Below are 23,717 nucleotides of genomic sequence, written 5' to 3' on the forward strand. Positions count from 1 at the left end.
TGCTTTTGTATGTTTAAAATTACTTTAAAAGTTTTTAGGGGACTTTCCCGGTGGTACAGTGGTTAAAACTCGGCACTTTCAATGCAGGGGGCACGGGTTTGATCCCTGGCTGGGGAACTAAGATCCCACATGCTGCGCAGTGTGGCCAAAAAAAAAAAGAACGTTTTTACAACTATGTGAAGTGGCTAGCTCACAGTAGGCACTTAATGAGTGGTAGGTGTTCTAATTATAAGCGAATGCATTAATTCCAACAGTGTTGAATCAAAGAAATGTTGATGGAAGACAGTGATACGCAATCATTAACTGCCTTGTTGGTGCAACAGAAGCCATTCCAGCTGCAGATATTGCATGACCTTAGCTGAAATATGTTATAAAAATGAGTTCTTTCTCCTTGAAGAGGCTCTGGGAATTGAAAACATGCAGCTGTTTACATGCTCATCATCTGCCTTTGTTTGTGGGCTCAGATTGGATTTCTCGCTGATAGCATGAGCTTCTACAGCTGTGCAGCTGAATAAACCTTGAGTTTGGACCTGCTAATCTGAGAGGGGGTTTTATTCACAACAATTGGTAGAGCAAAATGAATAGCACCTTGCACTCTGTGTGTTTGATACAGTATTCCCATTGTGCTATGACAAGAGGCTGATCTCCATCGCACACCCATCTTCATTACCAAGGATGGAGCTAGCTTAGACAGCTGAGGAAGAGAAGGTCAGCTGTGTGGGGGCCAGAGACAGCTCCTCCCCCCGAGGCAGATCAGCCAAGATACTTTGATTGCATTGGCAAAGCAATAAGAAGTGGAAGAAATTTCTTCTCACGTAGGGAAACATCATTCAACAGATATACAACACATATTTATTAAGAACCTTCTATGTGCTTAACCCTTACGGTGCAGTGGGGACCCAGTTCCCACCTTCACAGAGCTTATAGTCCTGTGGGCAAACAGGAAGCTCAGTAAAGAGAAACAATAAAATGTGGGTCGGTGCTGTGAATTTCAAGGTGGTATAGAGCTGGGACTCAAACATGTGATGGCACATATTATGGCGGGAGAAGGAAACTGCCCCCCTTTGTTTTCCATTCCATTAGTGAGTTTGACGGTGGAAGTCAGTCTTTTTAGAGGCTCTTTTAGTGCAGGCAGATAGGCACGCCTCTGATTGGAGACTCTGTGACCACATGGTCCTGGGCAGATGCACTGTTCACATGGAAGATGGTCAATAAATGCTCATAAGGTGAAAGCTGATTTGTGCCAATGAGTAACTGTCATTCAACCTGATATAACCCCAAACAATATTAACTTCGGTTCATCTCTAACATTTATTATGTGCTTAAGACAATCCTGCCACTATTTTAAATGTACACAATGTGTTTAGTTTTTACAACAACTCAATAACAGAATGACTATCATTATACCCATTTTATAGGTGAGAAAACTGAGACATACGAAGAAAGGAAGAAGTGACTCACCTAAAGCTACACAGGCACAGCCAATGAGCAGCAGGCCTAGACTTTGAACCTAGGCAGTCAGCTTCAGATGCTGCCCTTCTCTATTCTGCCTCTCCAAGAGTAGTAATAAAGATCCTTGGGCATTTCCTTAGAGGGATGGGGGAATAAGCTGATGGTTCCTCAAAGCTGCAACCCCAGGGATCACGAGCCTGGCGGGACTCCCTATTTCAGCTGTCACTTCCTACCTTCTCTCATAGCCTCTAGCCTTGGGCTGATGAGATGGGCACATGGGAACAGGCAGAGCTGCAGTCTGGGACTAGCCTTCACTCAGCCACACTTGGTATATGGCCATCTCCTGACAGCCTGGGTAGCAGCTACCGTGAGTAGAAGACAAGGCAGAGGCCAGGCAGGCAACTTCCTTCCCCAGAGCCACTTGTGGTCTCATCTAAGAGCCCTGAAGCCAACTGTTTGGGTATGACATGCCAGGACTTGATGGCCAACCTGGCTCAGTATCCAATTCCAACTTCTGACTCAGATGCCTAATGTGGCACGCCTGAATAATCTGTACTCAGGTGCACTTTTTGTAGAAGATTTGGTCCCAGTGTTTATCTTGGGGGTGGGGAGAGACAAGGGATAGCTAGGTCAAGTGGGCAAGAAGAGACAGGGATTTTCTCAACTGAGGACTCTGCTGAGTGGCATTTTCCACCCAGACAGTTTCACTGCACGCTGATATCAGAACATTCTAGAAGAGATGCCAAATCCAGTTGAATAATATTCTGATATCCTAGAATTTTAAAAAGTAAAAATCATGTTCTCAAAAATGCCTAGAACATTCTCCTAGAATTCAGTATCTCACATTCACCCTTGCAAACTTTTTCAATACTGTTTTCCATTAATTTGGTGGCTAAGTTTGATAGTCTGGATAACTGCCAATTCAATAATGTATCTGCCATTCTTTGCTAAGTTTCAGTGTTCAATTTACTCAAATATTCCCCTTTCATTTCCTGACAACACCAGAACTTAATGGCAACACAGGAACATCCCTGGCCAGGTCCTTCTCTCTCGAGAATGCAGTCTAGCTGCACTGCTAGCCTCTCTCTTGCTCTCATACTCATGATCTTTCTTCATGTCTATTTTTGGTTTTCCTGGCTCAGGCTTCTTCGGGCCACTGAAACACAACCCTCACTTTCTTTCTCTCCCTCTGGCATGTATGCTGCTGGTAGGAGCCCCCTAAGTAAAAACTGCTACAGAAATCCTTACTCCTTCCTCAGGAAAACTGGATGGCTTCTGGATCACAGCTCAGTTTTTAACGTGAACACAAGCTGGACGACCTTCTGATGGGCTTTCAACTTTGAAGTGGATGTGGACATTTTTCTCTCCAATGACAGAATCACTACAACTTCCTCTTTGCAGTTGCTTCCTTTCCTTAAAGGTAGCTGAATCTTGTTGTCTTTAAAAGCCTGTTCCTTCCAAAGTTGCCTGTCATGCTAACCGTCATTAGCACGTCTGTGGCCCCACAGACAGGGGCTGAGCCCAGGTCTCCGGGGCCAATCCCCCAGGCAGCCCAGGGCAAGGGCACCGAGGCCGGTGGCGGAAACCCAAGTGGCATCTACTCAGCCATCATCAGCCGCAATTTTCCCATTATCGGGGTGAAAGAGAAGACATTTGAGCAGCTTCACAAGAAGTGTCTAGAAAAGAAGGTTCTTTATGTGGATCCTGAGTTCCCACCGGATGAGACCTCTCTCTTTTATAGCCAGAAGTTCCCCATCCAGTTCATCTGGAAGAGACCTCCGGTGAGTAGCTGAGTGGTTGCAGCTTGGGTTTTTTTCCCTCAGAGAAGTCCTCCCACTCCGCACCTCCCCACAGCACAGCTCTGTGGTGCATGGGGCACTGGGCGAAGGATCCTGGCAGTAGCCCTGCAGGGCTCTGTCCTCAGGTGAGGCAGGGCTGATTCTCACTCTCTGCTCTCTCTCTCTCTCAAAAAAAACCCTTGCTCTTTATGAAAGCAATTGGAAGTCAGTTTAATTCACCCTATAAAAGTAAATATTCCTTTCCCAGAACAAATTCCAAACTGGAATTTCCAAATAAATTCCAAAATTCCGACCTGGAGAGTAGTCCAGATCTACCCTCCTGTTTAAGTATCTTGCATCTTTATAAGATTCCTTCACTTTCTTACTGAAGGGCTAAAATCATGATGTTCTTTTAAGTTTGCCAGTAGCCATGTCTTTCTGAAATGGAAAGAACCCTGGGAAGAGGAGAGTGGCAGCAAAGACTACTTTTTCATGCACAAAATGTTAGGATTAGAAGGAGAATCCCTTGCAATCATTTGAGTCCATCTACCTCACCTCACAAATGAGGAGATAAAGGCACACCAGAGTGAAGTACATCCAGGGCACGCATGACAGCCTGGATTAAAACCCTGTTTCTTTTAGTGACTATTCCAGGAATAGTCAGGAAAGGAAAGTGAGGAAAGTCACATTCCCCCGGCTCCCTGCTCTGATCACACCTCCAGCATGACTCTTGTCCTTAATTCAAGAAATCTTTATTGAACATCTTCTAGAGCCAGAAACAAGGCAAGCAACTGAGGAGACAGCGTAAATAAGGAAAACAAAACTTCCTGCTCTCCTGGAGCCTAGAGTCCTGAAGGCAAGACAGGCTTTGAACAAGAGTGATGAGTTTCAGAGCGCTTCAGAAGGCAAAGGAGAGCTAACCCAGGCCAGGGAGAGAAACCCTCCTGAGGAAACCATTTCATCTGAGCCCCAGTGCTATTCATGAGATTCATCAGGTTAAACTGAGGCCCAGCGCTATTCATGAGCCATGTGTTTCTTTTGTTTTGTTTTGGCCACAGTGCAGCTTGTGGGATCTTAGTTCCCTGACCAGGGATTGGACCCGGACACTCGGCAGTGAAAGCGCAGAGTCCTAACCACTGGACCGCCAGGGAAGTCCCAAGCCATGTGTTTCCTTTTAACCTGAGATGAAATATCCAGGTTAAATATCCAACAACCCTGTCCTCACCCTGTGTGTTCCACAAGGGCCCCTTTCCTTCCCTGCCGGCTCTATGCTCAGGCCCGTGACTGTCCTGAGGGCCCTCAGTTTGGAAGGGAGGACTGGAAAGAACTTCATTCTCCAACCCAGTCACTGCCCTATTGCGAGGGAACTGGGACACATCGCATCCCTGATGAAATATCTTCAATGACACTGTTCTCCCCTCCCCCCATGTTTTCAGATAAGTCCAAACTCCTTACCTGGGCTATAGGCCCTTCTCCAGTCAGCCCCGGCCTCCCTGTCCATCTCTCCGTCACCCTCTCTCCTGGACCCCTACACATTCAGCTGCTCTGTTGTTCTAAGTCTTCTCATACACAGCCTTTAGACCAGTCAAGATACTACTCAAAGCAATGTGTTTGAGTATCTTGTGCCTGATCTAAGTGAATCAGTCCAACTGAACAAGAGGATATGCGTATGAACCATCCCCTCGTGGGCAGGAAACTGCCTGTCTTTTTGGGCCATTACAGTCATCCCCATCAAATACAAAATGTGTGTCTGATTGTGAAATGTGAGTGCATCATTCGAGGGTGAAGGTGACCACATAAAGGGGGAATCACACTGGGTCGGGGAACTTGGCTGCTCACTCAGTTATCGGCTATGACAACCTCTGGAATAAGGCAGTGAGCAAATGCTCCCATTTTCCCCATCTGCCTTTGCCTTGTGCATTCCAGGTTATTTCTCCATACTCTCCTGCAATCACTCTTAAAATCAGGGGCAACCTAGATCCCTTTTGCTTTTGGAGGGATGGGACACGGGCCAGCTGCAAGGCCTTGTGCATCTGGTACCCTCCTTCCCTTGGGAATGCAGGACCCCCCAGATCGCTCCACAGAGACCCAGAAGCCCACGAGGGAATTCTCCCTTGGGAGGCAGCATCTCCCTTCTTGGTGCCTCTGCCCTTCCCGGCGAGGGCCCCTCCATAGGCAAGTTGACTCACATCCTCTTGTGGTGCAGGGCACAAGGATTCTGTGCAAGGATTCTGCATAGAAGATTCTATGCAGTGCTAACCCTCTGAGTCAGCTCAGCTCACTAAGGCCGCCAACAACAGAGACTGGCAGCGTGTTCCTGAGCCTCCCCTGTCTCTGGCTCTAGGCAGAGTCACCTTTCAGGAAATTCCATCTCATTCCAGCCCCACCCTAACCTGGACCCCAGAGAAGCAGGAGTCCACCTATTTGGGAACCAGGTTAAGTCAGACTTCAGGTTAAACTGCACGTGATGGATACAGCCTCAGTGTCTCTTGGCTCTGCCAGGAGAGGTTATAACCTATTTGGGCCTCCCATTCACAGCTGAGTTGAGGTCAAAACTGCATCATTGATGGACAGCCACCCCCAATTTATCCCGTCAGCTCTTTCCCTAGGAAATCTGTTTTCCCTTCCTCCTCTGCCGTCTAAGCTCCTGGGGCTGATAGCTGGGATTCTGCATTTTCCCTGAGCCACTTTCTGCTTAACTTTGTTTCCACTGGTTCTTGGGGGTTGGGGGAATTTACCATCTTTCCTTTATCTCCAGATCCAGTGCTTTATAACTGACCGGCAATGGCTGGGCCTCCAGCCATAGGCTGCCTAACTGCCTCTTCCCCTCAGGTCCTGTCCCCATGGCTCCATCTTTTCAGAGCCTGACCCTTTGCCAGTTCGGAGCTGGGTCCCAACTTCACCCACATTCCTCTGGTGTATGCCTTCCCTCTTACCTGTTATTATTATTACAACCCCATATCCAACTGTGCTTTGCCCTGGTTGGTCTAACTGGCTCTCAGCCCTGCTCTCCTGCACTCCTTGGGTCAGCTAGCTCCCTCTGCCAACACCTAGACCTGAGGAAACCTCTTTCCCAGACAGACAGCAGCCCCTTTATATTCTGAACAGGTGACTTTATTTCCTATAGTTTCCATACCTGGAAATCTCTTGATTTACACTCTTTTTAAGGCTAGAGTTTACGTAAGTTTCCCAAGTTGTAATTTATCATGAACCATCTTTCAACAAGTCTAGAAGATTTTGATGCTGGTACTAAGATCTTATCAGAGGGTATCCACGGAAGGTCACGACCACCACCCAGCTGAATGCAATTGGAGGAGGCTTTCTAATATAACATGCATCACAATTTCAGGGATGTTAAAATATGAGGGGGGAAAAGTACCTTGAGAATAGACAAATAAGACCCCTTTCCCCCTTAACTCACAGTCCTGCCATCCCCTTCCTACTCCTTTTCCCAAACCATTTCTTTCTCCTCTGCTGCCTAGCAGCCTGAATCCAACCCCACCAGCTGGGCTTTGCTGCTCTCTGTCTGACCTGGTCTCCTACCCCTTCCCAATTCCCCAGCATCCAGGCAGAGCTAACTTCTCCCTTGTCCCAAGCTGTTACACAAGACAAAAATTAAAAAATAAAATAAACCACTACATTCTTCAGGTTAGGTCTTGTTACCACTACAAAATTATCTTTGATATTTTATACATATTTATCCAGATGTGTTTATATGTGAATCCTTACCGTGGCTGAATCGTCAGCTTTTCTCTTCAAGAGGAAAACACATAAGGAAAAAGTAGGAAGATTCTTGTAGTTATAGGAAGGGGGCTGGACATGGTTGTTTTCTAGGGGAAAAAAAAGGAAAAAAAAATGCTGATTTACTTACAAGAGGAAGGAGAGCTAGAACAGAAACCAAAGGGGGGTGGGGGAAGCAACAGGGCAGGAGACCACACAGGTGAGGGTCATCCCTCCCCTTGACCTGACCCTCAAAGACCTCTTTACCAATGAACTTGTGAAACGCCGGAGGCAAGTATATAACTTTTCTCAGTAAAGGGCGGAAGTTAGCGTCTTGATTTACACAGGCCGAACTGGGCCAGCACACCAGGAAGTCAGAATGTGGAAAGGACAGGAGTGGGGAAAGACAGAAGCATAAAGAAGCAAGCTGCCCGGAACCCGCCGAACTGTGGTGGGAGGGAGGAGGGTCTGACCTCTCAGAGGCTATGATGTGAGGATTCAGGATCTCCAAGGAACCATGAGCCCTCAGCTAACACCTGGGAAGCATACTGCTTAAGAGAAGCTGACACTTGCTTTAACAGTTTCAACCAAACTTCAGGTTTAAATAATCACCATCAGAACTTTTAGGAGTGTATTATACCCTCCAAGAGCACCAGGAATAGAGAGTATATATTATAAAGCAGTATCAAAGCTGCTATAAAAAAACTCCTTATAAATCATAGGCTTGAAAAACGTTTGGGAACTACTACTTTTTGCCACTCCAGGTAGATGGACTTCTTTCCTGATGTTAAGGTTTTGAAGGGAAAACGATGCCCCCATCTCCTTTATTAACCTATAGTTAGTACCTTTCTCAGTCTGAAAGTTCACCCTTATTTCTAGCCAGAACTCTTCCGGCCACAATTTTAGCACATTATATCCGGCCCTGATCCAGCAGACAGTGAAATTGAGTCAGCTGATTTCCTCTATATAGTAATTCTCCTTATTCGTGAATAATGCCATCCTTCCTTTAGTTGCTTCAGATCAAATAGTCATAAAACTTCTCAACTCTACCCCATAGGTGTGATTTTTCCAACCCTGGAGTTGTCAATGCTATGATCCACATACAGTCGATCCTCAGGACTTGTGGATTCTGTATTTGTGAATTCACCTACTCACTGAAATTTATTTGTAACCCCCAAATCAATATCCATGTTGCCTCTTCGGTCATTTGCTGACATGTGTAGGGCAGTGAAAATTTTGAGTCTCCCTCCATGCATGTTCCCAGCTGAAGTCAGACAAGGTTACCCTCTGCCTTTTAGTTTCAGCTCTCAGACTATAACCAAGTATCGTTTTCATAGTCTGGTGCCACGTTTTTTCTCTGTTTAAAATGTCCCTGATGAAGACTTCCCTGGTGGCACAATGGTTAAGAATCTGCCTGCCAATGCAGGGGACACGGGTTCAAGCCCTGGTCCGGGAAGATCCCACATGCTGCGGAACAACTAAGCCCATATGCCACAACTACTGAGCCTGCGCTCTAGAGCACTTGGGCCACAACTACTGAGGCCGCGTGCCACACTACTGAAGCCCACAGGCCTAGAGCCCGTGCTCCACAACAAGAGAAGCCACCGCAATGAGAAGCCTGCACACAGCAACAAAGAGTAGCCCATGCTCGCCGCTACTAGAGAAAGCCCATGCACAGCAGCAAAGATCCAACACAGCCAAAAATAAAATTAAAAAAAAAAAAGAAGAGTAAACATGTTTTAAAAAAAAATGAAGCAAACAGGCTTAGGGCAAATAAATAAATAAATAAAATGTCCCCCAACGTGTAGTGCTGAAGTGCTATTTAGTGTTCCTAAGTGCAAGAAGGCTGTGATGTGCCTTGGAGAGAAAATACATGTGTTAGATAAGCTTCATTCAGGCATGAGCTATAGTGCTGTGAGTTCAATGTTAATGAATTAATATATATATTAAATAAGGTGTCTTTACACAGAAACACACATAAAATAAGGTTATGTATTGACGGTAGACACCCAGGAATCTAATGCTGTATTTCCTCCAGGTGCAATGACTCAATATTCACTAATTGAGCACTCACAGTCACAGTGACTTTATAGAACGTAACTACCATGAATAATGAGAATCAACAGTATTCCTATGTTCTCTCTATTCCTAGGTATCACAGCTTGAGATAATACCCTATGAACAGTGTGATCAGTAGGAAACACTGCAACATAGTTTAATCTATTACAGTCATTATTCTTTTTGATGTTCAAATTGTCCCATCTTCAGACAATGGGAGCCTCCTACAAGTTGCCTGTATCATTTGACATGACCCCATTCATTTTCAATAGCTTCCTTGTTTTCTGGCCACAACAAAAAGTCTCAGGCTCATCTTGTACATTTCTTGCTCTAGATCTGGAATGAATCATTTCTTCAAGGAGGCTGGTTCCTTTTAGTCTGAACTAGAGTTAAAGAAAAGGAGCGAAATGTAGAAGACAGCTGCCTATTGACTTCCTGGGACCCAGTGCTTGGCCTTTACATCAGCACTCTGAAGTTGAAAGTTTTCTGACAATCTGTGGGGACACCAGAGGTCTGTTGCTCTAACGACCTCTTCCACATGCCCATCACCTCTATAATTAACACCCCACCCTGGGTAACTTCCCCGCAGGGGGTCACGTGACCTGAGTTACTCAATTCCGAAAAGAAGAAATCCTAGTTTGGCACAAAATAAATTTATTTCATTCCAGTGTGAGATGAGAGGGAGGGAGCAGAGCTACAGAAACACCGATGCTGTGTGCAGTGAGCCCTCTGTTTCTGGGCCTAGAGCCCAGTCGCTGTGCAGCTGCTTCTCTCAGGGATATCATCTTTCCAGTAAAACCAGCTGGGAGGTCTGCTTGTAATCTGTTTTAGTGTCATCATCTGTCAGACAGTTTAGAAAGAAGTGGGGATCCCTGGGCTAGCCGCTAAAAGGAAGAATTGGGGGCATGGTGCAGAGTGGTTAAGACAGCTGGATTTAGAACCAAACAGACCTGGTCTGAACCTTGGCTCTGCCCCTAGCAAGTCACATAAACTTTCCAAGTTTCGAGTTTCTCTTCTATAATGCACATAGTGATATTCTCATCATATGGCTGTATCTGAGTATCCATAAAATCCTAGTAGGTGCTCAAGGTTAGGTAGCAATATTAGGATAGGCAGCTGAGGACAGGAGCATAACACGGTGACGAAGTGCACAGGCTTTCAAGTCAAAGAAACTGGATTCAAATCCCGGCTCCCCCTCTTACCAATGTGACCTCAGGCAAGTTACGGACCATTTCTGGGTCTCAGTTTCCTCCCATGTGAAAAGAAAATTCCTACTTTCATAGAGTTGTTTTAAGGATTAAATGAGATACCGTACATGACTTGCTTAGCGCGATTGTCAATAGCGGTGATGGTAAGTGAAAGGCAAAATGAGGTACCCAGTTGAGAGCCAGCCCCCTCTCTACTCAGCAGAGAATCATCACAGTGCCATCCTGGAGTGGGGCTGGGGAAGCATAAGTTTTGGCGAAAGTGTGACAATTCTATAAATATCGATAACATTTAGGACTGCCTCCCATTATATTCCGCAAGACAGCAGCTCCTCCTGAAAGTCGTGATGGAGACAGGACTCTAGACATCATGGGAGGAACAAGCTGAAATAACTCAGCAGTAGAGCTCTGAGAATGGGAGGGGCAGAGACAGAAATAGCCAAGAAAGGTATGAGAAGATGCATTTCATTGATTATGAATAAAGAAGAGCATCTTTTCATAATTCATGTAGTTCTTGATTATTTATCTTGCTGTCCACAAAATAGCTGTTAATGTCTTTCGCTCATTTTTCTATTGAGTCAGTTGTTTTTTTCAACTTGAATCATAAGCATTCTTTATGTATCCTGGATACTAATCATTTATTGTTTAGATGTGCTTTTTTTCCCATTTTTTGGCCACACCACGCGGCATGTGGGATCTTATTTCCCTGACCAGGGATCGAACCCACGCCCCCTGCATTGGAAGCCCAGAGTCTTAACCACTGGACTGCCAGGGAAGTCCAAACTTTTCCCTCTTTTAAGGGTATTTTTTTACTTAAAAAATTCTAAATTAAAAGCTCTTAATTAGAAGTTCTAAATTAATTCTTAATTTATTTTTTCCTTTATAGTTAGTGCTTTTTGTGTTCTGTTAAGAATGTTTTTCCTAAACCAAAGTAATTCCTTTTTATTATCATTTAGAAACTTTATTTTTCTGCCTTCATATTTGGGTCTATAATACATCTAGAAATTATTTTTGCATATAAGATAGGGATCACATTTTGTTGTTTTTCCATATGGATATTCAAAGTTTCCAGCACAATTCATTAAAAAGACAATCCCTTTTTCATGACACTTTTTAAATAAATCAAATATCTATCAATGCGTGGCTCTGTTTCTGCGCTCTCTGTTGTGTTCCATTGTGTGTGTTTATCTTTGTGCTAACACACCTTGTGCCAATAAGCCTTTTTTTTTTTTCTCTTGGCCGAGCCACGTGGCTTGCAGGATACCAGGGATTGAACCCGGGCCACAGCAGTGAAAGTGCCGAGCCCGAGTAACCACTGGACTGCCAGGGAACTCCCACTAAACTCCTAGTAATTCTAATAATTTGATTATTGATCCCAAGTTATTTGTCTATAGAGTCTATGTTTCTGTAGAAATAGTTAGGTCACGTGAAAATAATGATGGGGCTACCCAGTGCATTATGCACAACTGTATTCAGCAGGCTAATTCATGTTTTATTGCACTGGCGAAACCCTCTAGCATAATGTTAATAACTAAGGAGATAGCAGGCATCTTCCTCAGGTTTCCCATTTTAAAGGGAGTATTCTTAATATTTCACTGTTGAATAGATTTTCTACACATTGATTTGTAGAAACAACTTATGATTAAGAAAGTTCCCCTCTATTCCTGCTTTGCTAAGAGTTTCTTTTAAAATCATAAATGGTTGTTGAACTTTAATACTCTTTCTGCATTTATTGAGAAAATCGTGATTTTCCTTCTTTAAACAGTTAATATACAAAATTACATTAATAGAGTTTTCCAGTATTGACCCCTTGCATTCTTAGAATAAAACAAACTTAGAATGTATTATCATTTTTACATGTCACTGAATTTTGGCTTACAAATCCTTTATTTAGGTTTTTGCATATATGATCATTAGTGAGATTGGCTTAATATTTCCCTTTCTAGTGCTGTCCCATTTTGGGATCAAGGTTATATTAAACTCCTAAAATAAGTGGGGAATGTTCTTTCTTCTATTCTGTGAAGAGACTGTGTAAGATGGAAGCTATATGCTTCTTAAATATTTGGTAGAATTTTGCCAGTGTTTTCTATAAGGGAAGATTTTATTTATTAATGAAAATACAGCCTCTTCAATAATAATGGGATCATTTGAAATTGTTTTTCTTCTTGAGTCAGTGGTAATATTTATTCTTCTAGGAATTTTTAGTAACCATTTTATCTCTTTAAAAACCTTTTTTTTTTTTCTCTAAAGTCAATCATATTGGATATTAATGTAGATACAGCAACTTTGGGGGCAAGTTTTTGCTTGATATATATTTTTTTCATTCTTTTACTTTCAACATTTCTATGTCCTGATGTGGTGCATGGGCTCAGGAGTTGCGTGTGGGGGCTTAGTTGTCCTGCGGCATGTGGGATCTTAGTTCCCCGACCAGGGATCAAACCCAGGTCCCCTGCATTGGAAGGCGGATTCTTAACCACTGGACCATCAGGGAAGTCCAAAACCTTTGTCTTTTAACTGGAGATTTTAGTCTATTTACATTGATTATGAGCTTTGATGTACTTTGGGTTTATTTCTATCTTCCTAACCATAACCTTTCTGTTTGTATTTCTTTTGAAATGTTCCTGTTTTCCTCTTTATGTCCTTTTAATTGATTAAAAGTGCTTTCTCTCATTCTTTTTTCTTTCTACTAGTTTGGAAGTTATTGATTGTTTCTGTCTTTTCAGTGGTTGCCTTAAATTGTTAGCATACATATTATCTTGACAAAGCCTGAAATATCAATACCATTATTTTTCTCATAAATAATATGAGGAACATAGAGCACTTTAAGTACTCCTCTTCTAACTAATATGCCATGGTTGTTCAGAATTTTATCTCTATCTTGATTTTTCAACCTTAAAATTAGAAAATATTGTAATTTTTCAATATTTGCTTAAATTTACACACATTTGCCAATTTCTTTGTTTACTGATCCTTCCTGAGTCTTAGACTTTTCTTTCTAGAATAATTTTACTTTTTCCTAAAGTACATTGTTTAAAAGTTCCTTTAGTGGGGGTCTGTTTGTAGTAAGCGTTTCAATTTTTATTTGTGTGAAATTTGCTGTCACTCTTAAAATACTTTTCCTGAGTAATCAGCCCTAGGTTTATTCTCAGTGCTGTCCTCTGGATTACGTTGTTGTTGAAGTCAGCAATCATTCTATTTGGTATCCCTTAATAGGCCATCTGCCTTTTCTCTCTGACTGCTTTCAAACTCCTCTCTGTCTATGGTATTCTGCATTGTTGTGTCTAAATGTGTATTTCTTTATATCTTTCCTGCTTAGGATTCATTGGGATCTTGAATCTGAGGATTGGAGTCATTAATCCATTGTAGAAAATCTCTTAGAATATTATTTCTCCCCATATTTTCTGTTATCTTCTTCTAGAACTCCAATGAAATATATGCTGATCTTATCTTGCTCTATCACATATATCTTAACCTCTTTTTTAAAAAAATTTCCCATCTTTGATTCTCTGTGTGGTATTCTACGTGATTTCTTCTGAAGTAGCTTCCAATTCACTAATTCCCACTTTAACACCACCTAATCCAATTATTGAATTATTAAATTTCATTGTGAACATTAATTGGATACTGGTTCAAAAAATAAAAGCATCTATAAAAGACATTTGGGGAACAACTGAAAAAATTATCACAGGGATTTGGATCTTGGATAATATTAGAGAGCAGTAGTTAATTTTCTTAGTGATAATGGCATTATGGTCAGTAGGAGAGTGTTCTTGTCTTTAGGAGATGCCTGGTGTATCCTAAGTATATCCCTAAGTAGGTGTAAACTGTCATTGTATGAACAACACTCTTTCAAATGGTTCAGCAAAAAAATAATAAAATCTATACATACATAGATAGGTAAAACAAAGATGGCAAAATGTTAACAATTGTTGAATGTAGATGTAAGTTATATGGGTGTCCATTCTTTAAACTTTTCTGCAAGTTTGAAATTTTTCATAATAAAAAGCTAAAAAACTGTGATAGCGAAAATCTAACATTTCAATAACAGGGTTAAAATATAAAATCAAGGAAAAGGAAAAAAAGAAAGAGAGAAAGGAAGAAAGGGAGAAAAAATAATTGAAAGGGAGAGAAATGTAAAAGAAATAATATAAGAATATCCCAGAACTGGGGACAAAATTCTCTACCTTGAAAGGAGTCACTGAGGGCTCAGCACAAAGAATTTTAAAAATAAATAAACTCATACCAAGACACACAAATGTAGCTTTTGGAATTGGGGTGGGGGATTGTTGGGGAGAGGGAGAAGGGAAAAAACCCTAAAAGCTTTCAGAGGGAAAAGACAGGTCACATACAAAGGAATGTTCATAAAAATTGCATCATACTTCTCAACACCAGATGCCAGGAGCAATGAGACAATGCCTTAAAACTTCTGAAGGAAACTGATTTTCAACCTAAAACACCTAGACAAATTTTCAGTCAAGTGCAAAGATAGAAAAGAGATAGATGGGCAAGGACTCAAGTGACTTACCTCCCACTCATCCATTCTTACGAAAACTGCAAGTTGTGTGCCAGTAAAATCGAGGAGTGAACCAAAGAAGGGTTAAAATCCAGGAAACAGATTTCCACCCAGGAGAAGGGCAGTCAGTCCCAGGCCACTGCTCCAGACCTGGAAGATTGCTGGTCTGGTCTGTAGGGGAGAAGGGCTGCAAAGGAAGGCCCTAGGTTGGGGAGCAATGAACCTCTAGGTTATCTATGCATTTAAGTATTTGTAAAAACTACTGCTGAAGAAAAGCACTGATGGATACATAAAAAAATCAGAGAATTATAAAGAATAAGAGAAAAGAAACATTTATACAGAAAGGAAATGTAACACAGCATACTACTTAGTTAAGAAGTGAACAATATTTAATTATATTAAAGGAAATAATGAATTTTAATTTCTCTAAAATTTATGACATAAGTATTTTGGGAAGATGATGGGCAGAGCATAATGTGAGAAACCTAAATCTCATTCCCCCAAATAGGAATTCTATTGATACTTTCTAAAAATAATAAATTAAAAAGTAATAAAATAAGCATATTATTTAGAAATATAGAGGTAAATACCAGAAGAAAGAGCTAAAAGAATTAAAAGTGGCTGTCTCTGAGGAGAGAAATTTGCAGGGCAAGAGACTGCTATTCCTCTAGGTAACTTTTGTTTGACTTTTTAAAACTTTGTTCATGTATAAACTGAATAAAAATAAAATTATTTCTTAAAAAAACTGACCTCAAGAATTACGTTGAGGGCTTTCCTGGTGGCGCAATGGTTGAGAGTCCACCTGCCGATGCAGGGGACGTGGGTTCGTGCCCCAGTTCGGGAGGATCCCGCATGCCGCGGAGTGGCTGGGCCCCATGAGCCATGGCTGCTGGGCCTGCGCGTCCGGAGCCTGTGCTCCACAACGGGAGAGGCCACAACAGTGAGAGGCCCACATACCGCAAAAAAAAAAAAAAAAAAAAAAAGAATTACGTTGAGCTATTATAGTGTCCTGTAAAGCCAACGTCATGGTTTCAAACACTAGTGAACATAGAATCTCTGATGTGCTTATTTAAATTGCAGAGTCCCAAAACCCTACCAAGAGGATCTGAATCCTTAGGTCTGGGGTAAACCCTAGAATCTGCATTTTAAACTTGCATCCCAGGTGATTCTGATGCAGGTAGTCCAAAGTCCACACTTTGAGAAGCACTGACAAAAACTGACAAGAGTGAACAAGTGGACAGGGAGACGGCATCCTCCTAGTGGGAAGGCTGCCAGAACGGAGTTTCCACCCATGCCAGCTCCCTGCCCTTACTCTCGAGTTGCCCGTCTGTGCATGGTGAAATTTTGAAAAAGCTCAGTTTTCTTGTGAATATATTCCAACACACATTTATCCTCCTTCCCCATCTACCACTTTCTCTACCTCAAAGGTCCTGAACTCACAACCGTGGATGTCTGTTCACTGCACTGGAACCCACTCTAACAGGGACTCTCATTTGAGGTCAAGCTACCTACCCTCTGGGTCCCTCTCACAGATTAGAGTCCCTAAATGGCCAGTCAAGGTCTTTGGGGGGATGGGGCAGGGACATCAGGAGAATGAAGGCTTCATTAACCTCAGACAATGGCCCGGAACAGAATCCTCCTATGCATTCAGGAGCCTGTATAGGATTAGTGTATACAGCATGTTTCGAAGGCCCCATGCTATATCCCATTGGCCGCCAGTGTTAAAGGCATGAATGCCTTTTGCTGAGGCAGGGTAAGCCTCTCTGTAACTATATTTTCTCTTTTTAAAGAAAGAATCCCAGCAAGGCTGATGGAAGTAGCCTGAAGGTCTGCAGGTCTTGTGGCCTGTCCTGGGGCTGTCCCTGGCTCTCTCGCTCCCCTTGCCAGCTCCCTGTCTGACTGGCATGGTGTTGCCCCTTGACCGTGGGCTCAGGGGCCTCCAGCCAAAGCTGCTGACTCTGACCACGGCCTTTCTCTGGGCTGTGTTCATTTGCATTGCGCTGCTGAGAGTGGAGGAGCTATATAGGCTCCGGCCCATTCACGGGAGGATTAGGCCTTGGACTGAGGGCGCAGCAGGAGAGAGGCCACAGTGAAGTCCCAGCTCCACTCCCTGAGCGGTCACCATGCCCTACGTGCTGCCAGGATTCTTCTGTGACCGTGTGATCCGGGAGAGGAACAGGAGAAACGGAGAAGGCACCGCCACACGGCCCCTCAAGTATGAGGGGCAGGATTTTGTTGTTCTCAGACAACGGTGCCTGGCTCAGAAGTGCCTCTTTGAAGACCGTGTGTTCCCAGCAGGTGTTCAGTCCCTGGGCTCCCATGAGCTGAGCCAGAAAACCAAGATGAAGGCCATCATGTGGAAAAGGCCAAAGGTAGGGATAGGAGGGACGGGGCTTCAGGAGACAGCTCTTGGGGATGGGAGGTCAAGTGGTCCAGAGCCTGAGGCCACAGATCCCGGATCTGAGCAAGTGGCTTATCAACATTCTCCTACCCATTTGCCCCCAAAATACTTTCCTGCTTCCTCCTGAAACTGGAGCTGTTATTTTCTATTCCTGAACTAGAGATTATTTAATACTTTATAGATCCCTGAGACTGTAAGTATTTTTAAGAGAGCTAATGCACTGACTTAAATTCGTAGTAAAACAGTAAGGAATAATTGATGTTTCTTCTCGAGAGCAGGTATTCTGGGGGTGGGAAAGTGGAGTGGTGAAGAGGACTAGGGCTCACAGTTTCAAGGAGAGTTCCCTGGAATCTGGTGAACAGTTATGACATAGGAGGCTGCAGGAGGCTAGAGATTTGCCTTCTTAACTTCTTGCCTAAGGCTGGTTCATTAGTGATGTGTCACTTCTGTGTAAACAAAAAGGTCCATGCTGACCAGCCACACTCCCTACAGGGAGAAGCAGTTTGCTCAAAGATACCTTACTGCCTGGCAATTGAGGAGTCCATTTGTTTCAACTGTATTCAGCTACTCTGTGCTTCTCAAAGTGTGGTCTTTGGACTGCCTGCATCAGAATCACCTTGGGATGCCAGTTTAAAATGCAGATTCCTAGGACTCATCCCAGACATAACTGTATTTCTATATTAACTATCTGTATTTATAATAAGCAAAACATGAGTTCATACTAACTTATACCAAAGTATTTCTCTTTGTGTGTGTATGTGTTATTGTAAATGAAGTTTGTTTTTGTTTTTATCAAATTCCATTTGTTCATTGCTGGTATATAGGAAAGCGACTGACTTTTATATACTAAACTTCTATCCTGCAACTGTGCTTGCTTATTAGTTCCAAAAAGGTTTTTTTTTCTTTTTGGCATTTGTTTGGGATTTTCTACATAGACAATTATGTCATCTGTGAATAAAGAGCTTATTTCTTCCTTTCCAGTCTTTATAAATTTTATTTCCTTTTCTTGTTTTATTTCATTAGCTAGGACTTTCAGTATGATGTCGAATAAGAGTGGTAAGAGGAGACATTTTGACTTGTTTCTGACCTTAAGGGGAAAGCATCTAATTTCTTAGCATTAAATATGAAGATAACTGCAGTTCGTTTAAAACTTTTTAAAAGTAAATTTTCTTTACCAACTTGAGGACGTTCCCCTCTATTCCTAGGAGTTTTTATCATGAATGGGTATTGAATTTTGTTAAATGCTTTTTCTGCATCAACTGATATATGATCATGTGATTTTTCTTCTTAGCCTGTTGTGATGGATGTCATTGATTGATTTTCAAATGTTGAACCAGTCTTGCATACCTGGAATAAATCCCAGGTAAATTATATCCTTGTAGTATATAATTTTGTTTATACATTGTTGTTTTTGAGTTACTAATTTTTTTTTTTTGAGGATTTGGTTTCTATTTTCATAAGAGATACGGGTCTGTAGTTTTCCTTGGCAATGTCTTTTTCTGGTTTGGGTATTAGGGTAATACTGGCCTCATAGGATGAGTTAGGAAGTGATCCCTCTGCTTCGATTTTTCTGGAAGATATTGTAGAGAATTTGTATCATTTCTTCCTTGAATGTTTCATAGAATTCACCAATAAATCATCTGGATCTGGTGCTTTTTTTTTGGAGGGTTATTAATCATTGAATAAATTTCTTCAATAGGTATAGCCATATTCAGATGGTCTGTTTGTCTTTGTGTGAGTTTTGTGTCTTTTACGAAATTAGTCCATTTTATCTAAAGTTATCAAATCTGTGGGCTTAGAGGTATCTGCAGTATTCCTTTATTATCCTTTTAATGTCCCTGGGATCAGTAGTGGTGATCTCTCCATTTCTGCTGTTGGTAATTGGTGTCTTCTCTCTTTTTTCCTTGGTGAGCATGGCTACAGGTTTATTAATTTTATTGACCTTTTCAAGGAACCAGTTTTTGGCTTTATTGATTCTCTCTTGTTTTGCTATTTTCAATTTCATTGATTCTGCTCTTTTATTATTTCTGTTTTTCTGCTTGCTTTGAGCTTAAATTTTTTTTCTTTCTCTGGTGTCCTGAGGTAGAATATTGGTATTGATATCAGATCTTTCTTCTTTTCTAATATATGCACTTAATGTTATAGATTTCCCTCTAAGCACTGGTTTCACTGCATCCCACAAATTTTGATGATATATTTTCATTTTTATTTAGTTCAAAGCAACTTTTAACTTCTCTTGAAACTTCTTCTTTGACTTGTGTGTTATTTAGAAGTGTGCTGTTTAATTTCCAAATAATTTGGGATTTTCCAGTTGTCTTATTTTTATTGCTTTCTAGTTTCATTCCACTGTAGTCTGAAAACATACTTTGCATATTTTCTATTCTTTTAAATTTGTTGAGGTGTGTTTTATAGCCCAGAATGTGGTCTATCTTAGTGACTCTTCCATGTGATATTGAGAGCAGAATGCGTTTTCTGCTATTGTTGGGTGGAGTAGTCTATAAATGTTAATTAGATTAAGTTGATTGCTAGTGCCATTCAGGTCAACTATATCCTTATTGATTTTCTACCTGCTGAAGTTCATGAACAAGGGGTGTTAAAGTCTCCAACTATAATACTAGATTTGTCTATTTTTCCTTTCAGATGTATCACTTTTTGCCTCATGTCTTTTGACACTCTATTGTTAGGTGCATCCACATTTAGGATTGTATGTTTTCTTGGACAAAGGACTCCTTTATCATTATGTAATGCATCTCTTTATCTCTGATAATTTTCCTTGTAATGAAGTCTGCTTTGTCTGAAATTTATACAGCTATTCCAGCTTTCTTTCTTTCTTTTTTTAATTTATTTATCTATTTATCTATTTATTTTTTTCGGCTGAGTTGGGTCTTTTGTTGCTGCATGCTGGCTTTCTCTAGTTGCGGCAAGCGGGGGCTACTCTTCATTGCGGTGCGCAGGCTTCTCATTGCGGTGGCTCTCCTGTTGCGAAGCACGGGCTCTAGGCACGTGGGCTTCAGTAGTTGTGGCACGTGGGCTCAGTAGTTGTTGCTCGCGGGCTCTAGAGCGCAGGCTCAGTAGTTGTGGCGCACGGGCTTATTTGCTCCGTGGCATGTGGGATCTTCCCAGAGCAGCGCTGGAACCCCTGTCCCCTGCATTGGCAGGGCGGATTCTTAACCACTGCGCCACTAGGGAAGCCCTCCAGCTTTCTTTTGATGAGCATTAGCATGGTGTATCCTTCTCTAGCTATCCGAGTCTTTATATTTAAAGCGATTTTCTGGTCGATAACATATCGTTGGGTCTTTTAAAAAAATCTATTCTCACAATCTCTACCTTTCTTCTTTTTTTTTTTTTTTTGGCGGTACACGGGCCTCTCACTGTTGTGGCCTCTTCCGTTGCGGAGCACAGGCTCCGGACGCGCAGGCCCAGCAGCCATGGCTCATGGGCCTAGCCGCTCAGCGGCATGTGGGATCTGCCTGGACCGGGGCACGAACCCGCATCCCCTGCATCAGCAGGCAGACTCTCAACCACTGCACCACCAGGGAAGCCCACAATCTCTATCTTTCAATTGATGTATTTAGGCCATTCACATTTAAGTGATTATAATATAGTTGGATTAATATCTACTATGTTTATAACTGTTTTCTATTTGTTGCAATTTTTGTTTCTCTCCTCTCCCCTTTCCTGCCTTCTCTGGTTTTAATTGAGTATTCTATATGATTCCATTTATCTCTTAAGTATATCAATTATACTTTTTAAAAAATGTTAATGGTTACGCTAAAGTTTCCAATATACACTTACAACTAATCTGATTTCACCTTCAAATAACATATACCACTGTATATGTAGTCTAGTACTTTATAACAGAAAATTCCCAATTCCTCCCTTCCTTCCCATGACATTACTGTCATGCATTTCACTTATCCATATGATATAATTACTCAACACGTTGCTGTGATTATTACTTTAAATAATCTTTAGATTAAAAATAAGAAAACTAAAAGTTTTATTTTACCTTCATTTATTCCTTCTCTGATGCGCTTCCTTTCTTTATGTAGTCCAGGTTTCTGATCTATATAATTTTCCTTCTCCTTGAAGAGCTTATTTAAACATTTCTTGCAAGCCAAGTCTGCTGGAAATGAATTCCCTGTGGGTTATTATTTTAAACATTTATTTTATTTATTTATTTGGTTGTGCCGGGTCTTAGTTGCGGTAGATGTGCTCCTTTAATTGCAGCATGTGTGCTCCTTAGTTGCAGCCAGCAGGCTCCTTAGTTGCAACTCGCTGGCTCCTTAGTTGTGGCATGCGCACTCAGTTGTGGCATGCATGTGGGATCTAGTTCCCTGACCAGGGATCAAACCGGGGCCCCCTGCATTGGGAGCATGGAGTCTTCACCACTGCACCACCAGGGAAGTACCTTCCCTGTGGTTTTATTTGTCTGAGAAAGCCTCTAGTCTCCTTCCGTTTTGAAAGATAAATTCTCTGCATATAGAATTCTAGGTTGGTGGGTTTTTCTTTCATCAATTTAAATATTTCATCAATTTAAATATTTCTTGCTTGCATGGTTTCTGAAGAGAAGTCTACTATAATTCTTGTCTTTTTTCCTCTAGAGCAAAGGTATTTTTCTCCCTCTTGGCTTCTTTGAAGATCTTTTCTTTATCTTTGGTTATCTGCAGTTTGAATATGATATGTCTAAGTGTAGTTATGTTTTATTTTGCTGGCATTTATGCTACTTGATGTTCTTTGTGCTTCTTGGATCTGTGATTTGGTATCTGTCATTAATTTTGGAAAGTTCTTGGACATTATTACTTCAAATATTTCTTCTGCTCTGTTCTTTCCCTCCAGTATTCCAATTATGCATATGCTGAACCTTTTGAATTGTCCCACAGTTCTTGGATGTTCTGCTCTGTTTTGTTGTTGTTGTTTTTGCTGTTATATTTTTCTCTTTGCATTTCACTTCAGGAAATTCCTATTGTCTCATCTTCAATTTCACTGATTTTTTTTTCTTGTCCATGTCTAATCTACTGATGAGCCCATCAAATACATGTTATACTGTCTTTTATTTCTATCATTTCCTTTTGATTCTTTCTTAGAGTTTCCATCTCTCTGCTTATATTGCACATCTTTTCTTAAATGTTATGTACTTTTTCCATTAGACTTTTTGACATACTAATCATAGTTATTTTAAATTCCCTGCCTGATAATTCCAACATCTATGTCATATCGGAATCTAGTTCTGATGCTTGCTCTTCAGATTGCATTTGCCTGCTTTTGGCATCTCTTGTAATTTTTTACTGAAAGCCAGACACATTGCTTTGGGTAATAAGAACTGAGATACATTAGCCTTTGGTATAAGGATTTACGTTAAGCTGGCTAGAAGTTGTGCTGTGTTTGTTTCCTCCAGCTGCAGGAGTCAGAAGCTTCAAATTCCTTTAATATCCTTGTTTTGTCTCCTCTCTTGACTTTGGGCTTTCCTAAATACTTATCAGAGTTTACATCTTGCAGCTCTTTCAGCTGTAAGTCACTGTTATTTCACTGGAGCTCTGTTGATGTGGTGGTATGATCAGGGAGGGGAAGTGTTCTATAATCTAATGATTAAAGTTCTTTCTTTTAATGAGACTGTCTCTCTGGGCTATGACCTTCATACACGTTTCTCCATTGGTATAGCTTTTACCCCTTCTTAGGTGAGAAAGCCTGGAGGTGGCTGGAGTGGGAGTAATACACTTCCCCCAACATAGGTAAGACTGGAAAAGTCTTTTCCCCTGTAGGGGGGATCTTTCTTGGATCTCCACCATGAGAACTTGGAATTTTTGGAGGTTAAAAACCATGAAAGGGTTGGGGGTTTCTCCCAAAACTGTGGCCTCCAGAAGTTTCTCACTTTTGTGCTAGTCCACACTCAGCTTCCTGAAATTCATCAAAGTAACCATTTAAGTGTTCCTCCCAGTTTGTGGCTGAGGCAGCTTCTGTTCCAGATAAACAGATCTTGGCTATAACTCTCTGGTTTCACTTGTGTCCATATCTCAGGGTGGTAGGTTGCCCTGCAACCTCAGTTCTCTGATGGATCCAAGCAAAGTCACTGGTTTTCAGGTGTTTGGCTTTTTCTTGTGGTAAGGATGGGAGGGATGACTTCCAAGCTTTTTACATGTTGGAGCTGAAACCAGAAGTCCCCTACATATATCTATATTAGCCCACCCTTTTAAATGTATGCTTTTGTTTTTCTTATAATGCACATTATATGTTAGGATAACACACACACACATAATTTAAAACTAATAAGAATATGTACAGTTGCATGTTCAGAATATTTTAATGATGGAGGTATACAATAAAAAAAATGTTTGCAAACCATAGCACTCAAAAACTGAGGAAATGGTCATCTGTTGCTAATTGCTGGGAATCCATCACTGACAGATCCAGTCTCCATGCTAAATTATAGCCAAACAAGTGACCGGAAGTCTTAGGTCCCCAAGTTAAAGTGACAGAGCCAGGACAATTTACCCTTTGTTCATATTAACCAACAAAAACAGATCTCAGATACTCCAGGAAAGTAGGTGGTGGGAAGGGGTATCTAGGTAAATCTAGCTGTTCTATGAATT

General features: G+C 41.6%; 2 protein-coding genes across 5 annotated transcripts in view; both read left to right on the forward strand.

The window, feature by feature from the left end:
• The window catches only part of GANC (glucosidase alpha, neutral C), a 77,327-nt gene extending 75,895 nt beyond the window's left edge, over positions 1–1,432 (forward strand). The window contains exon 24 of the transcript XR_013825230.1: positions 1,419–1,432. The gene's annotated coding sequence lies outside the window, so the exon portion shown is untranslated. The remainder of the gene's footprint in view (positions 1–1,418) is intronic.
• A 1,492-nt stretch (positions 1,433–2,924) lies between these two features.
• CAPN3 (calpain 3) overlaps positions 2,925–23,717 on the forward strand; it is a gene marked incomplete at both ends in the record, with an annotated part of 47,786 nt that continues 26,993 nt past the window's right edge. For 3 of the 4 annotated variants that reach the window (XM_079906980.1, XM_079906979.1, XM_079906981.1), the window contains one exon: positions 2,925–3,233. In XM_079906980.1, coding sequence (XP_079763106.1) covers positions 2,925–3,233 — 309 coding nt within the window. Of the gene's footprint in view, positions 3,234–16,773; positions 17,099–23,717 lie in introns of those variants that run through there. The other variant, XM_079906982.1, reaches the window with a different exon arrangement.

The sequence above is a fragment of the Stenella coeruleoalba genome (assembly GCF_951394435.1).
Source record: "Stenella coeruleoalba genome assembly, chromosome: 2".
In the NCBI taxonomy this organism is placed as follows: domain Eukaryota; kingdom Metazoa; phylum Chordata; class Mammalia; order Artiodactyla; family Delphinidae; genus Stenella; species Stenella coeruleoalba.